At 41.5% G+C, this 17,038-nt stretch overlaps 1 protein-coding gene across 1 annotated transcript in view; it reads right to left on the bottom strand.

The window, feature by feature from the left end:
- ST18 (ST18, C2H2C-type zinc finger) overlaps nucleotides 1-17,038 on the bottom strand; it is a 100,410-nt gene that overhangs the window by 31,135 nt on the left and 52,237 nt on the right. Inside the window, exons 10-11 of the mRNA XM_023515414.1 lie at nucleotides 15,420-15,631; nucleotides 5,409-5,654 (exon numbers count right to left, since the gene is read on the bottom strand). Of these exons, the coding sequence (XP_023371182.1) occupies nucleotides 5,409-5,654; nucleotides 15,420-15,631 (458 nt within the window). The remainder of the gene's footprint in view (nucleotides 1-5,408; nucleotides 5,655-15,419; nucleotides 15,632-17,038) is intronic.

Here is a 17,038-nt window from a genome sequence, read left to right as displayed (position 1 = left end):
GTATATGTGGCTGGTGCCTTAGCCACTTGAGCTATAGGTGCTGAGCCCATAGACTCTTTAAGTGTGCAATCACTTTATGAAATAATTGTCTTTTTCTCTTTTCTTTGCTCAACATTCTACCCCCAGAATTGCAGAGAGTATATGTATTAAAGTGGGGCTGGGCACAGTAGCTCACACCTGTAATCCTAGCACTTTAGCACGACTAGTTCCATGAACCCCTGTGTAACGTTTATAATTCTCTCCCTTAACTAACAGCTGGACCCTTTTTGAGTGAGATCCCAGAAATGACAGACTCTAACTCTTGGCCTCAAGTGATCCTCCTGCCTCAACCTCCCAAAGTGTTGGGATATAGGCTTGAGCCACCATCCCAGGCCTCAGATGATAGATTTTCTACAAGACAAAGGAGCTGAGATTCTCGAGTCCTGGGGACAGACTTCCTGCTATCAAGGCTTACTGTCCCCCACAACCTGCCCCCAGTGCACCTGAGCCCCTTGTTAGTTACACCACAACCTGCCCTGAGGCACTTGGCCCCACATTAAAAGCCCACAAAATCCCTCAATGGAGAGACAGATTTGAGGCAGCTTCTCCCGGCAAGACGTCTGTCATATTAAAAAATTCCTTTCTTCCTTGGCAATCCTCATTATCTCAATAATTAGATTTTTCTGTGAGGAGCAACTGGACACAAACAGGACCCCTCTTGTGGTTTTTACAATATTGGGATACCAAAGCAGGAGGATCCTGTGACCCCTGGAGTTTGAGGGTGCAGTGAGCTATGATGACACCTCTGTACTTTAGACAGAATGAGATTCTGTTTCCAAGATAAATTAGGAAAATAAACAAAAATAAAATAATACATAAAATAAAATACAGTTCACTGTCACTAAAACAATTCTTAGATTAGTTTTGTTATGGAGGCATTTTATATCAGCTCAATTTCTAAACATCATGCAATGTAAAATAAATCAACAGCATTTGTAAGAATCTTTTTAAAATGTAAAGTATCATTTTGAAAATAATGTTATCCTGTGGATGTGTAAGAGAAAATGTGGTGTTTATGTGTGTGTTTAGAGAGTATATGCATGCAATGAAATTCCTTTAATGTACAGATGGAAGTTTATGTTGATTTCAGTAAAGACCAGGACATAATGGTAACATGAATAACAGATAATAGCATCTGGCACTCTTAACATTTTAAGCCCTGAAATCTTTGGAGAACTGACAGTTGAATGAAACTGACAGCCCTAGTTATTTCTCAACACTTTCCTTTTGAGATATTTTGAGTTTTTTCCAGATTCAGGATTTTTTTTTAGGGGGCATCTGGACAGGCTATTTCACTGAGAGAGACAGACAATATTTTCTGAAAATTACCACCAAAATTAAGCGACTGTTGTGCATATGAACTAGATAACAATGAATTAGAAATAATCACTGGATTTCTGATTGTGTGGTGGGGCAGGAGGGAGGTGGCAAGCGGAAGGTGCAGGTGGGGGCAGGAAATCCCAGGTGAGTCTTCAAACACTGCCCGGGCTGCATGCAGCTATTCAAGTAACACTCTGGAAAGTGACGAGGATGAGCCAGTTCTGTATCCAGGTCTCACGTTCAAGTCACACGGACACGCCTGGTCAGAGAAGCTTTGGTTCTGCTCGGAGGAAGCATTGCAGGCACCTTCCGAAGGACCTTCGTTGGTGTCTCTGCCACATCTTGCCACTTACCATTTCTTCATTATTGTTTTTTTCTTTCCATTTTAATTTTTCTCAATATTCCCTAAAGTATCTCTATTTTTTGGTGAATTTTTTTCCTTTCCCTTCTCTCCACTTCCTCCTCCTCTTTTTTCTTCATTCTAGAAAATTCTAGGTCTATTATTTCATTTTCATATGTCAAGGAGCAACAACTTTACTTCCCCAAGCTTCTTCTCTAAAAATTCTGATAATAATCCTGTTGTTCAGGGTTGTTGGGATAATAAGACCCTGTATATACATATATACCCTGTGGGATATATGACCTTGTATGGGATAATATTATCCCTTGTAAGGGATAATAAGACCTTGTATGAAGTTCATGTGCAATTTAAAACAGTGTGCAATCTAAAATATTGCACACGAACTTCATGGACACCCTATATAAAGATTCCCTGTCTTTATCTTATTGGTTTATTTATTTTGTTGTTGTTGCAGTTGTCATTGTTGTTTAGCTGGCCTGGGCTGGGTTTGAACCTGCCAGCCTCGGTGTATGTGGCCGGCGCCATAACCACTGTGCTACAGGTGCTGAGCCTCTTTATCTTATTGTTGGTAGGATACTTGTGATAGCTTCTCCAGGAGGACATTTCATACAATCTAATTTTTTCAAAATAATACCTATCAGACATCCTATTTCTCCTTTCAAGATTCAGAACAAGATGTGAAAAATAACTCTCTGTGAATGGATTACCTTGGCACAGATGAGGGAACAAAGGACAGGGGTGAGAAAACAGTGATTCAGAAGCACTGGTGTGTGTGTCCTCACCAACTACAGCTTCCCCAAGTAATGACTCACCCTGTGCAGAAAGCTGTAACAAGGAGCATTGCACTTAAAAAAAATACTTTGTCAGTGCAAACCTAAGGCCAGCATTTGGAGTCTCAGAACTCATTGGGCATCTCCAAAGTCCTGTGTCACTCTTAGTGACACTGAATTCCCACATAGCTTCTGAATTCCCTAATGAATTTCTGTCATAGATTTACATACATTAGATAAAAATATACTCTGGTTGAATCTATAAAATTGCCGAGATGAGTCCAGATGTTTTTGGAGTTATGTAAGAAAACAAGATTGGAAAATAAAGATAATGTGTTTATTATGAGACCCCATTTTTTGGCTTCCTGGGAGATAACAATTATAGTGAAGGAGGTGATGGGGGAGTCTCAGAATATCCAGAGTGCAGTGTCAACTCTGTTTCCGAGGACACAAAAGCACAATCAATGTCAAACAATATGAGACACCCTAAATGAAAATGAGAACCCACTTGAGGCAAAATTCCTTTGTTACTACTGAGGACTGAATCCTATGTCTGCCACTGAGTATGGCTAGAAAGACTTTTGGTGCACACACTGATCATGGTCGATTTACAACACAGTCACAAGGATGAGTACAGAGAGCCTTCGTGCCACTCTGCATGTGGCATTGAGAGCCTTCCAGAAGGTAGACCCCATTGGGATTTTGACCCTACATGATGGGTTACATGCACTTTGTAAAGTGCTGTCCCTCTCACAACGCGATGGCTGCTACTGGACCCAAGGCCACATACCTTGGGCTTGGAGTCAGGTTTTTCTCTAGGGGTGTAGATGTGATGCCATGATCTGAAAGGTCATTGGCAGCAGGAGAGGAAGCAGTCTTGTGAGTTAGAGGGCATCCCCCTTTTCTAAGGCTAACTTGTATGCAGTAGGACAGAATCAACAATCTTGACCTCAGTATGGCTGGCTGAGCCAACAACCTGACTTGCATCTCAGACAAGTTGTGCAGAATGATCAAGTAAAGTGAATGCTGACAGAGTTTCAGATTAGACAAATACAGAAGACCCGCTGTGAGTGAACCACCCTAGGAACAGCAACAAACTGGGCAACATGAAGAGGTGGTCAACACAAGGAACTAGGCCTCCTGTACATGTGGTACAAGTGTGGTCTATGAAAATTAGGTCCACTTAAGGAGGTGGTGAGTGTAGGGAGGTGGTCAGCTCTGGAGGCTCTACTCGCGATGCAGCTTAGCTGTAATGTCTGTTTGTTCATTGGCACAGCCTGAGATGGCTGTGGGCCATTGTGGTGGAGGGAAGAGACACGTCTACTTTGTGGCTGGCAGTTTCCCACTTATAGTAAACTGTGTATTATTTTAACAAAAGGTTCTTCTAAAATAGTTTTATGATAGATTAATTAAGGCCGCCCCTAAACACTTAAGGTGAATTTTTAAAACCCAAGCAAGATAAAATAACTAAAGCCAAGTATGGCAGAATCTAATCAAAAGCTGCTGTGTGTGAATCCCCTCATCCTTCTGGATGGTCGCATGGGTGGTGGAGACATAGAGGCCGTCTTAGATCCTAAAGGAGTCTTTCCGGGGCCCATCCCTGGCCCCTGGTGTGGAATTAGCCATTCCTTCCTCTCCGCACTGTGTGCCTACTTGTGCGACTCTGTTATGAGCATGTCTGGCTACAGATCAGTCCTCCTACCAGACTGTGAGCACACGCACAACTGAGGCACACATGGTGGAAGTGTTTCCTAATTGTCACTGCAGCTCCAGGACCTATTTCACTGCCTAGGCTTAGAGATACTGGAGAAAGTGTGTGGAAGAAATGAAAGCAGGAAGGAGGGAGGAAAGGAAGGAAGTGGGGAGGGAAGGAAGGAAGGAAGAAGGAGGGAGAGAAGAAGCAAGGGAGGAAAGGAATGAAGGAAGAAAGAAGGCAGGAAGGAAGGAATGGAGGGAGGGATTGGAAACAACCCACTCCTGTGATCGCTGGCACAAGTGCTGACTTATGCTCTGAGACATGAAGGCATGTGCAAAAATCAAATTAAATCCCCCCACGAAGTCTCTGAACTTCAGAAAGCTGAACAAGGTGGTGCACTTCTGCTGACAATGGCTGTTTCAGTTCTTTAACTGTAGCAACTAAGAAGCCTATCAACAACTTTCCTGAGAAACAGCAAAATAAAACTGCTTAGTGTTGTAACTAGGGTCACACCTGCCATTATACAGTCTAAACAATGGGGGATTCAGGCCATCAGTTCTTTTGAAAGACACTAATGAGTCCAGGGCTAGTCAGGCCTGGTTAGGTGGCTCCCACTAAGGAGATAAAGACTGGCTTGGTTCCTGCACTGCAATGACATCTGGCTTTTGAAAGTGAAAACACCTACAAGATAACCAAATACACAAATAGGTCTCCTTGATTTGGAAGCCATACAATTTAGACATCTACCTCTTGGGATCCAGTAACATAAACAACTCTATACATAGGCATGCTAACACAGTTTCTTCAAGGAACCAAGGAAAGGAATTTGACCTGGTTTGCAGATTCTAACTTGCCTCTGACTTGATTTCATTTTGAATCTCTGGTTCAGAAAGAATTAGTAAGTTGGCATTTCAGTGGTGAACCATGACTTGCCCCTTGCAGGCTGCTGTCTGCTCTTGGAAAGTGCACAAAATTGCAGCCATCATGGGGCTAAAACTCACTATAATGACATAGTATTTTAGGCAAGTGATAGGAAAAGTTGGATTCGTTTATGAATTTCATCTGAATTTAAAAATCACCATTTTACCAAAGTCAGAAACAAGGTGCAGAATTATGTCTTATCTAAACAGGAATGTGAAATCTAATTTAGGAGGGCAAACCTCGTGATACTTTATAATCGTGCTCAGTCTTCAACTTATGGGTTGACGTATCAGAACAATACCTCTTTCTCCTCCTCTGTCTTCCCTTGAGTTTTGCTGTAGTTGATAGGAGTGTCCCAGCCCTCTTGCACACACAGGGCCTCATAGAACGCAGCATTGACCAGAAGGCTGCTTGTTTTGAATGGGGAAGAGGAAGGAGTTGGAATGGAAGGGTTAGAGGAAGCTGGAGCTGCGGCCTTGTCCAGGATCCGATTTTTTTTCATGCTTAAGTCCAACGTGCCATTTTCATCCACTTCTATCTCAGCTCCCTGGTGTACAAGAGGAAACAGAAAAACATGTAAGCAGTTTGCAGTTACAACCTAGCCATGTGGGGCTTTTAAGGGATAATTTTAAATGTAAGCTTTTATGTAAGTATATCTGCTTTTAAATCTAGCTTTCTGATTTGCACTGGGTAATGTTCAATTCTTAGGCAGACTTTTAAGGACAGCCCATTAGTGAGATTCACATTTCTGGGCTTAAACAAAGTAAGCTTAATGTAAATAAGATGCTCCAAATACTAAATGTATTGGCTAAAACGATTTTATATATATACACGTACGTATATATGTGTGTATATATATATATAAAAGTTTAGCTTTAAATCTTCTTTTCCAGTTTACAGAATTATCACTCCCAGTTCATCATTTAAAACATTAACATTCGTGTTTACCAAAAGGCATATATAACTTCCCAACCCCCCATCACAATATTAATCTCACATGAGAAATGTGCAAAAATAACCAGCTGGAAGAGAATTTTTATTGGAATATTAGACTAATAGGAAAGTGGCATTTTACACGAGGTTACTGAAAGTGGAGAAGCTTTGTGAAATTATGGGTGTGGGGAGGGCGAGATGGACAGCACAGTGCATGCTTTATTCTGGGGCCTTTAGGGAGCAGCCACAAGCTCAACTACAGGGCAACCTTTAGAATACTGGAAAGGTGGTTCCTTCTAGATCATTAGTACAAGACTGAAAACTCCTCCTACCCCGCCCCCCCACCCCCCAGCATTCCTTCTCAGGATAGCTTTTGCCAAGTTTTGTTTGCTGGTTGGCTGGTTTTAGGAAACAGTACCTCATTCTGTACTTTGTGCAAGTCCCAAAAACTGCTCTGAATTTTCTCTAAGAGTCACACGCAGGACAGCCTATGCATGTTGTGGATGGTGAGTGTGACTGTGCAGTGACTCTCAGACGGGGGCAGAACATAACTGTCATTTTTCTAAATGGGTCCAATAACACCTTTCTGATATTTTCACCAACATCCATTAATTCACAATTAACTGGTTCTTAGCTTCTCCATTTTCTCTATTTTTTCTCTCGGCTGGAGAGTCTTGGAGTATGTTAGCAAGATCCTAAACTGACGGGGTAACTGGCTACTTCTCAGGGGATTTATTTTAACTCTCCTTTTGTCCTTCCCTTATCCCCCAAACAGGTGCCACTGAGCTAGGATTGCCCTGTGGGGGTCGCAGCCCGAGCACCTCTCTGTCCCTTTTACCTGTAAAGTTCCTATTTCAGTCTCTCCGCCTACGAGGTGGATATGCTTTTCTCTATTTGTGGGAGGTAAATACACTTCTAATATGTTGTGCTAAGATGCTTTGGCCGTATCTTTCTGTCCCTTTTTAGTAAATAGTTTAATCTCTCGTGATAGTTTTAAGCCCCGAATTTGGCAGTACAGCTTATCCGGGATAATAACTTAGTAACCACAACATCTTATGCCATCTGTATAATATCAAATACGTTTTCATACCAGCATTAATAAACCTTAGTTACAAAAATCCAAGATATTAACCATATCAGTGCCATGTGCATGCTCTCTCTCTGTGATCTCACAATGCATTCTGCCAGGAGCACATCAAAACCATTTTTGGCTTCATAGCTAATATGTAAATAGCGATGAAACAGAGCTATTAGTAATCAAGTTAAATGGCCGACGTAAAGTAAAATGCTAAATATTGTAGTTGCTGACATTTTTCATAAAAAAATTAAAAAAACTTGGGTTAAGACTGCACAACCAACATTCGCATAAAATTCCAGACCTCTGTGACAGATGGCTTAGGAAAAGGAAGCCATGTGACTGGGCTGCAGAGTTTTATAGTGCAAAACCCATAAATAGTGCAGATTCGATCTCTCTGGAAAACTATCACTCTTCCAAGATACTAACATATATTTTAGTTTTTACAGACTAAAATTCTAAATTGTAAATTAACACAATGAGAGATTCTAGGAGTTGTTACAATTAGACATCTCAAGTAATCATGGCTTGGTTGAAAAACAAAAGCAAAAACCACTCCTAGTGTTTAAAAGAGGTGCTTTTCCACATCCTGCGCCCAGCCGGCTGCTCCGAGCACCTGACTTCACAGGGAGAGAGGGGCCTGCTCGCTGGGGAGCAGGGTACAGATGGGCTTTAAGTGAGCACACAGATGCCTTCAACAATTACGTGCAGCATCAGAGAAGGGTCCCTTTCTGCCCGTAGATGGGGGATCACACGTTTACAGCATGAGTCTTTATTCAGAGCCGTATCAATAGGCATCACTTCTCTCTGTGCTTGAAACTCCAAGTGGCAGCAAAGCAGGAGGGAGGGGCCCACTCTACAGCTGACATGGGTTTCCCCATCCAAGCTTTACAGTATTTTGAGTTTTCTAAGTGCAATTTTAGATCTTTAGGTATTTAAGTTTACATCTTAAGGTTTTTTTGTTTTTTTTTTTGAGGTTAGCCATTGGTCTAATACTAGTCATCTACTTTCCAACTGAGGAGGGACCCCACAGCCATCTATTTCAGCCACTTTTGAGTTATGGAAGCTCCCTACATTTTATTTGTTAAACCATTGAGAAAGAGCATTCTTTTAAGACACTATATTTTAGGGAAAATGAAACTTAAAAAAAATAGATTGTTTCTGCCTTTCAAGGAACTTATTCTATGCATGCAAGAGATTTTTAGTGAAAGATAATTTCATCCATTTACCATAAATTATAATTAAACTTAAAGTTTAAACAATTACTCATTGTAATCTTTACCTGCACTATAAAATAAGAAGTGACCTAGACTTCTGCCAACAGAGAAATAATGAAATTATGCTGTACCTATTTAAAGGTACATTAGGCAGTCAGTAAAATGATAATTATGAGGACCATTTCTACATGCAAAATACTTTTCACTGAAAGCAGAAAAACACCATAGCATTCCTACTACACCTGCAACTAGGGAAAAAGGAAATTTGTTTTCTGAAAAAGAATAAAAACGAAAGCACAAAAATTATTGTATGGGCTTGCACTAAGAGAATAGACTTTAGTCAGCCCTGGTGGCTTGGACCTATAATCTCAGAACTCTGGGAGACCAAGGTGGGAGGATTGCTTGGCTCAGGAGTTTAAGACCACCCTGAGCAGGAACAAAATCCTATCTCTACTAAAAATAGAAAAAGTAAGGTGTTGTGGTGGGCAGCTGCAATCCCAGCTACTTGGGTGGCCGAGGCAAGAGGACTGCATGAGCCCAAGAGTTTGAGGTTGTTGTGAGCTAAGATGCCACTGTACCCTAGCCCGGGCAACAGAGTGAGACTCTGTCTTAAATAAATAAATAAATAAAAATAAAGAGTAAGTTTTAGGCTATTTTCCAGGTAAATGATAAAATCATGTTATTTTGACAATTAGAAATTATCACACATTTAGTGATGAAGTTAAAACAAAATTATAAATTTAAGTGTCCTGATTGTAAACATCACTACTTCTAATCATTGATGAAACAAGACATTGTTTTCTCTGCTCGGCAAGCTTTCTATGAATAGGGGACTAGATCTGCCATGTTTTCCTTTCTGACTTGGCTGAGGGGACGTCAAAACCAAGTGTCCCTCCTTAGTTTCTGCTGTAACTAGTGCCTGGCTTTCACCTCACAGGGTCTGTGTGTTCAATCTTGCTTTGAGGATTTTTATTTGGGAAGTATCTTTTCTGTATTGAAAGCTATCTTAAGTACATTTTCAAAGTAGGCAGGGTATTAGCAATAAACAAAGAAATGAAAATATCTTATTCTTTTTAAGTGGCAATTGAATATTAAGGCTTTTAAGGTTATAAACCTGTGGAACATACTCAATATAAATAGAGTGATGGAATTCAGAGGAGAAGGACTGATAGAAGGTATAAAATTTAAATAAAATTTATAACCATTATCCCAAAAGCTTTATCTGGGACTTGGAATCATGGTCTGGGAAAACCTTTTTTAGGGTGAGGGGAGCAGCAGTCTAGGTACCATAAGATCTTTTAAAAAAGAAGTCAGACAGGGTGAACTTGAATTTTAGCTCCAATAGTTAATAGCTGTACTACTCAGAGAAAATCATTTAGTATCTCTGTATTACTGCCTCTTTACCTGCAAAATGGCATAATATATGTAGTATCTACTTTACAGAGATTCTAAAAGGATTAGAAAGGATTCATATGGGGAATGTGCTTATTCTTGACGCTGGGCACACGGTAGACGTCCCATGACTGACAGCTAACAATCCTAACAGGTCGACAAATCCCTGGCACCCTGCACACAGGACTAAAAGGGGCCGGTTACTAAATATCTAGTTTCCTTACACCCGTATCAATCAGTTCCTGACCCCTGATCCCTGACCCAAGATCCTCTTTCTGAACATTTTATTCCCAACGTGTGGTCTATCTGTCCCGATGTGGGAGTGCCCAGGAAAGGCCACCAGACTATGCCTGGCATCAGCCAACAAGAACAGAGATGCCACCTCACGTTGCTTCTAGCCCTCATTCAAGCACAAAACAGACTTTGAACTTTAAACATTTCAAGCAAGTGTCAATTTTTGTTTTCTTTTAAGGCATACTGCGCATATGCCATTTTGTCTAAACAGGTGGGGAAAACACCAAAACAGACAACAGAATGCTTGGCAAGCAGCAGCGATGACGATAAAGACAGACCGTGAGGCCTGCTTCTACCTCTGGTGATCAGGCTGGGGGAAAGGAGGAGACTGGGAGAGAAGCCCCCACAAACCAGCCAACCCTGGACGCGCACGCCCTGCCTGCACCCGAGGGCGTCGTGTGCCCTGCTCCTGTTATGGAAAGGCAGTGGCAAGACGAAGAGGGCGGGCTTGGAGCTGTGTCCATCTGTGTCTCACTGCTCATATTAATCCTGAAGTTAAACGAAGGACAGGGGACACAGCTTACAGCTGACACTCTTACAAAAGCACCTTTAACCATTATGACGTCCACTGAGTATTCACAGCACTTACTGTTTTCTCCTGACTTAGTTCTCTTCTGAGAGATTCTTAAAACACATACAGTGATTTTGGCAGTGTAAAGGTGTTATGCACATCCAGACTATATTTAGATAAATAATCCCTTTGAAATTTTCTAAGTACAGGATGCAAAGGGCCCTGGGCTGGGCAGTGATCAGCTATGCAGATGAACACTGCCAGCCTCAGTCCTGGGCATGGTGTGTGGCTGGTGCAGGGTGGACACTGGTGGAGTGGATGGATGACTGTGTGACAGCAATTGGAGCCTTCAGTGTTGGTGAGGGGCAGATGGGCGACTGTTCTACAGGGTGTCCCCAAACTCACCATGCATGGGGAACTGACAAGCTCACATAATAGCAGCTATCTTGGGAAATGCTTGCCAATGAGCAGGAGAGGAGACTTCGTGTGTGTGTGTGTGTGTGTGTAGAAAGAGCATGGCTAACATGAAGAGATGATTTTGTAAATATTTTATAAAATTTGTAATGAATATTTTGTAACTAAAGGTACGTTTAGCCACCATTTCCTGTTTTTGCTATGTATGGCAGCTTTGGGGACACTCTGTAGTGTGGTTAGGCCAGGAAAATTTGGAAGGAGAACATTTTAAAATGTCTACAGCATCCCTCATTATTTTTAGAGCATGTAGGAACTCAAATGATTCATTGCCCCTCTGAAAATAATCTGTGCACCCATGACCTTCCATAAGAGCAGTGATTTTGCAAATCACTAATTCAGATTTCCCACTAAACTTTCAGTCAGCTGGGAGCCTACAGGTAGCTGAAAAAACTCTGTCTTATTCCCAATAAGTTGGTGCCTCTTGGCTTGATTTTAAAAAGGTTATTCCCATGGGTGACAGTATCAGTATCAGACTCAGTATCCTACTGAGTGTTCTAGAAAACTGAAGAAAGAATTGGAAGGAAAACAGAAAGAAAGTGAGAAATCAGCCCTCACCTAGGTTCTCAAACAAATGAACAAACACAACCATTAATAACAATTTTGCAATATATACACACACGGGTCTTTCTATATTTTTAATAATAGAAGTTTTCATGTAGAAGTACATGTATTTCTGAAGAATCATTTCTATGTATTTCATATTTGTGTTGTCACATTAACTTTAATTCTCTAATTGTTAATGGTACAAATGGATATTTGTATACTGAACTTTAATAAAAAAAATAAAAATAAAATAAAATAATAAAAAAATCAGAACCTGAAGTTCAAAAAAAGCTAAACCCTCGTCTCACATTTTACAGATGTGTTCAAGGCTCTGCATGTCCTACAAAGTAAGAAATGGTTAAAATAGGATCTCCATTTACTAAAAACCATCAAACAAGCTGTAAGAAGGAATCAGTTGTATGTACGATACGCTACTATATATCTCCAGGAAGAGAAGGATCTCCAGGAATGTACGATACGCTACTGTATACCTCCAGGAGGAGAAGGATCTCCAAGAATGTATGATACGCTACTATATATCTCCAGGAGGAGAAGGATCTCCAGGATATATTAAGTGAAAGGGAAAGTAGAGGAGAATCAAGACATGGTTTGTGCAAGGCAGATGCACCTCTACTGAGCCTTCTCACCAAAGGCAGCAGAACCTGCGTCTGAAACCAGCCTCCACGTGAGCTCTCAAGGTGCGGCAGGGAGACCCTTCCCTGTCACTGAGACTCTTTCAGGGACTCCGTGAGGTCAAAACTATTTTCTTAAAAGTACCAAGACATTATTTGCCTTTTTCACTTTAATTCTGTCCTGAGTGTACAGTAGAATTTCCCAGCCACTACATGTGTGATATTGCAACAGACAGAGTGCAAAACTGGTAATGTGAATCCAGTTAATTTTCATTAAGCCAGATATTAGAGTTTCAAAAATATAAAATGCTATTTTTCTTGCTACCTTTTTTGCTTTGAAAAATTTATTTTTTATCTAAAACCATTGTTTATGTTTTCTGTAATGGATTTGTTATCTTAAATGAATATATATTTTTAAATTTTGTTTTAATTTTCGATATGGTAAATGTCTATATATAAAAGAAAAATTGAAGCTTTAAAAAAAAAAAAAAAACCAAAGTCACTGTGAAGCTACTTGTGCCTACCCTGGACTTGGAGAACCTACCCTGTTCAAATCCAGCTCTCCGCATGGAGCAACACAAGGCAGGTGGACCCAGAGGGTCACTCCTCTCATCCTGCGTCATTTGTAAGCTCCGTAAAGGCAGGGCCTGTGACTGACTGGCCTGTGGTCAGGGCAGTCTCGCATGTAGAGACTTTGCCTCAGGACAACTGTAAATCTGGGCACCATGATGTCTCTAATACATGACAGTGTCTGGGTAGGAACGAGCCACCCATCTCTACATCCATGTGTCTAAATGAGAAACTCACCAGACCTGCAGATTTGGGCTATTAGAAATAAACACACTAATGACCTGCCACAGAGGAGAAGTAAAATCACAAAGGAAAGGAAACCAGAGTAGCATTCAACGTGGACATGAAGACTGTGTCTGTTTAATTCTGCAAAGTCAGCCCCGACAGCAGAAAAGGCCCACATCGGGCACTACCGACAAGGGCAAGTTTTTAGGGTTAATTACATTGGCCTTTTCTGACTTTTGCTAAAACAAATTTTTTTGTTGTTGTTTCAGGAATTTATGAGCTTCTCTTCTATATTCAGAAGATAAGATCCAACTAGGACAGAATTCTGAAAGTCGCTACAGTTGTGTGCAAATGTGCATGTGTGCGCACAGGGCCAGGAGACGCCAGTACAGCGACATTCTAGGGCACCACATTTATCCTACTTTAGCAACCACTATGTCCAGGGAGACAATTTTCAAGGGAAAATGGTTTTTGAAACCCCCAGCGTAACAAACTCCTTTGGAAAGTCGGTCTGTGCACTTCCTGCCTCTTGCGTCCTTGTCAGCACATCAATTGTTTGGCTTCTGCCACTGAGACTTGGTTGGCAGTGGGACGCCGAGGCGTGCAGTGAGTTCCTGTCACCTGGGCGAGTGGGGTGAGCGCCACAGAGCAGCCTGGCACCGATGCTCCCAACAGGAGCCCAACAACATTCACTGGAAAACGATCATTTGAATTTTTGAAATGTATCAACTTAACAGTGGCTTTTCTGACCAGAAATGTGTTTTTAAAGAAAAGAACACATCTTCATAAGGATGAAAAAACTGCTCCGACTTTAGTCATCTTCACTTGTGCATTACTCGGTGTTAGCAATTTAATGGAACATGAACCATCTAAAGGTTAAAGGCAGAATTCCGAGGAACAGGAAAACAGCTCCACGTGAGATGGAAAGCATCATTCTGAAAGAATTTACTCGCGTAATTTAGGCAACATCAATGATTATGATATTGGTGCTTTCATTCTCACAGGGCAGCCACATAAGGAAGCTATTTCAATACTTCACTAACTCGATGCTTAGTAGGGTACCTTCTCGTAAAGAAAAAATTTATTCTGGTTTAAAAAAATAAATTTAAAAATAACTAAAGTTGTTTATAAAAATTCCCGAATATGTCTAGGTAAATAATTTTTGACTGGGATTCCTTTGAATTTGGATAGCATGGTATTTTCTTTATATTTTCAGAGCATGTTTTTCTTTGTTTAAGAACCTCATTTGTTTAAAAATTGTTTTTGAGTGGTTTTTGGCCGCCAACTCTTCCTGGGGTTTACTTGGCTCGGCCTTGTCCAGAAGCTAATTCTGATTCTTCTGTCAAATGCTTGGTGGCACTGTGTTACCTGCTCTCCTGAAGGCCTGGCACGGCACAGGCGAGCAGCTGACCACACTGGGGACCTGCCACACTTAAAGGGGACAAGAGGACCTATGGACTTGGACAGGCCAAGTCTTAGTGTTAGCATGTAACCCAGAGAATCTTCCACTTAAAGCAAGACTATCATTTCCTCTCCAGTAAGTCTGGGCACTTTATTTTAGCTGGCCTCAGCTACCCAGGTAGGGACTCCTTTTAACTGATGTCCCTTGTGTAAACAGGAGTTACTGGCTCCAGTGGAGCACAGGAGCAAACGGCTGAGCCGCTTTTGCAGTGGATTGCTGAGACCCTGCAGCCCCTCACTGGTGAAAGGAGGAACTTTGGTTGTTTTGTGTGTATTCAAGTTATTAGTCATTGCCAGTTAGAAAAGAAAGGAGAGGTTATGGGAGAAATGTAATTGATTTCACGCGCTACAGAAATGTGGCCTTTGTGCAAACTTCACAAAATTTGATTTTATATTTGAATACAAAGCCCTGAGTTCTCTACCCTCCCTGAACCGCATCCTGTGGGTTCCATGTGTCCGGGTTTTCCTGTGTGTTCCTGGAGACCACTGCAGCAACTTAGACTATCTCCTCCTGTACAGGTGTACCATGTCCAATAACAAAATTTGGGGGTCAAGTTTGCAAATGTCTTACAAGCTACTGTTTCATCAGGCATTTCTTCCCATCTTTGATTTGCAGACCCTGAAAGCTTCCAGTGTTATTTATTTGAAAAGCAATTCTCTTTTCTTGTGGGCCAAATTCACCATTTAAAAAACAGCTTTGAAATCCGTAAATTCTCCCCACCCAGCCTCTATAACCTGCTTTTCCCCAGACTAAGGTACCACCTTCAGAGAGAGCCGCAGAGCGAGATGGGCTCTCTTTTATCTTCCTTCAAACCCCCCAAGCTTGTGCCCTCCCATGATCCTTTGAGTCTCTTCCTAAGCCAGGGAGGGCACCGCTTCAGGGGTGGGGGAGCAAAGTGGGGGTGAGTGTAGTTAGAAACATGAAAGGCAGTTTACTCTCACGGTTCAGTCGCTGGCCCCCCTCCGGGCTCTTGGACGGGCATACCTTGGCATGCAGACTCTGTGGTTTGTTGGAGAGGATGTCTGTGGCTTCCCTGCAGCGGGTGGAAAGGTTCAGGATGGCAGCAGCTGCTGCTATGTGGGTGTCTTCACTGCACTGACCGTAGCTGTAGGAGCTGGCACGACCAGGGCTCTGTGTGTGGGCGCCTGCACTAGGCAGCCGATTAGGAAATTTCGCTGGATTTGAAAAATGCTTTGCTGTTGAAAAGAGATTTGATTAGCAATTGCATGTATGTGGTTTTAGTCATTACATAGATTTGTTTTTTAAGATATAACTTCTTATGGTAAAATAAGTGAAGAATGAATTAAAATACAATCTATTATCCATTGGTACATGAAATGAAAGTGATTCACACTGGTTTTCACAGAGGTTCACAGATCAAATGATGCAATTTCTGGGAGGGAATGCCTATTCTCTTAATATTTTTTTGTATTTATGCTTCCTATGACAAAAACTCCATAAATGTTATGGGGCAGGTGCATTGGCAACATGTGTGGCAAAAATTGTAGGTGAAAAACACACTAGCCCAACCCATCAGGAGCTACAGAGAGCTGACGGCGTGTCGACATGAAAACTACATGTGAGGAACAATAATTGCAGCAGAGAAAAAAAGTATGTCCTTCCAATGTTTGTTTTCACAGTGCAATTTATACTTAGACATAGAATTATATTTTCATTTTTCTGAGACAGAGCCTCAAGCTGTCACCCTGAGTAGAGTGCTGTGGCATCACAGCTCACAGCAACCTCTAACTCCTAGGCCCAGGTGATTCTCCTGCCTCAGCCTCCCAAGTAGCTGAGACTAAAAGCGCCCGCCGCAACGCTCGGCTATATTTTGGTTGCAGCCATCATTGGTTTTGGTGGGCCCGGGCTGGATTTGAACCCAGCGGTTCAGGTGTATGTGGCTGGCGCCTTAGCCACTTGAGCCACAGGCGCCGAGCCTATGTTTTCATTATTTGATATGTGGGTTTGTTCTGTGTTGAAACCAGTAGAAGTTACTCTTCAGCCAGCTAGATGGAACTAAGTGGATGGTGGGTCTTTCCTGAGCTGGCATTTTGCATACTCAAGGAGAGTGAGACAAGCGAAGGACAGGGAAGAAATGTTCTCAAGGTGAACAGAAAGGGGGTTTAGTTATCAAGGCTCAGTTTCTGTTTTGTATTTCTGTTGTGGGTATCAAGACATCACCAAGAGATGGAATTAAATATATTTTTCTTTATTCCATGGTGTTTGCAAACATCTTTCAAGGTTACAAGAGAAGCACCCAAGATTTCACGTGGGCTAATATAAAACATACAGCTATTTATTTTGCATTGCATATTGTTTATCTTAAATATTTGATTGTTACTTTTCTTAAATTAAAATGTAAAACATTACCAAATGTTATTTCCATGATTACAAGAATATGAAAGTGTCACTGAACGTTTTGCACCTTCAAAATCAATATGCATGCTACGGGAATATGTGAAATGCTCTTACTAGCTAGCATGGCCTGTATGAAACATGTAGGTGTGTATGCTGCACGTCTATGTAATAAAATAGTGTATATACAAGCAAACTGTATGAATAGATAGGTACAAATCTCTGTGCGTGAGTGTGCGTGTGTGTGC

The sequence above is a fragment of the Otolemur garnettii genome, unplaced genomic scaffold (genome assembly GCF_000181295.1).
Source record: "Otolemur garnettii isolate 467f Iridium unplaced genomic scaffold, OtoGar3 scaffold00071, whole genome shotgun sequence".
NCBI classification, from domain to species: Eukaryota; Metazoa; Chordata; class Mammalia; order Primates; family Galagidae; genus Otolemur; species Otolemur garnettii.
Note: the sequence above shows the minus strand (reverse complement) of the source record. Positions and strands in the feature narration are given on the sequence as shown.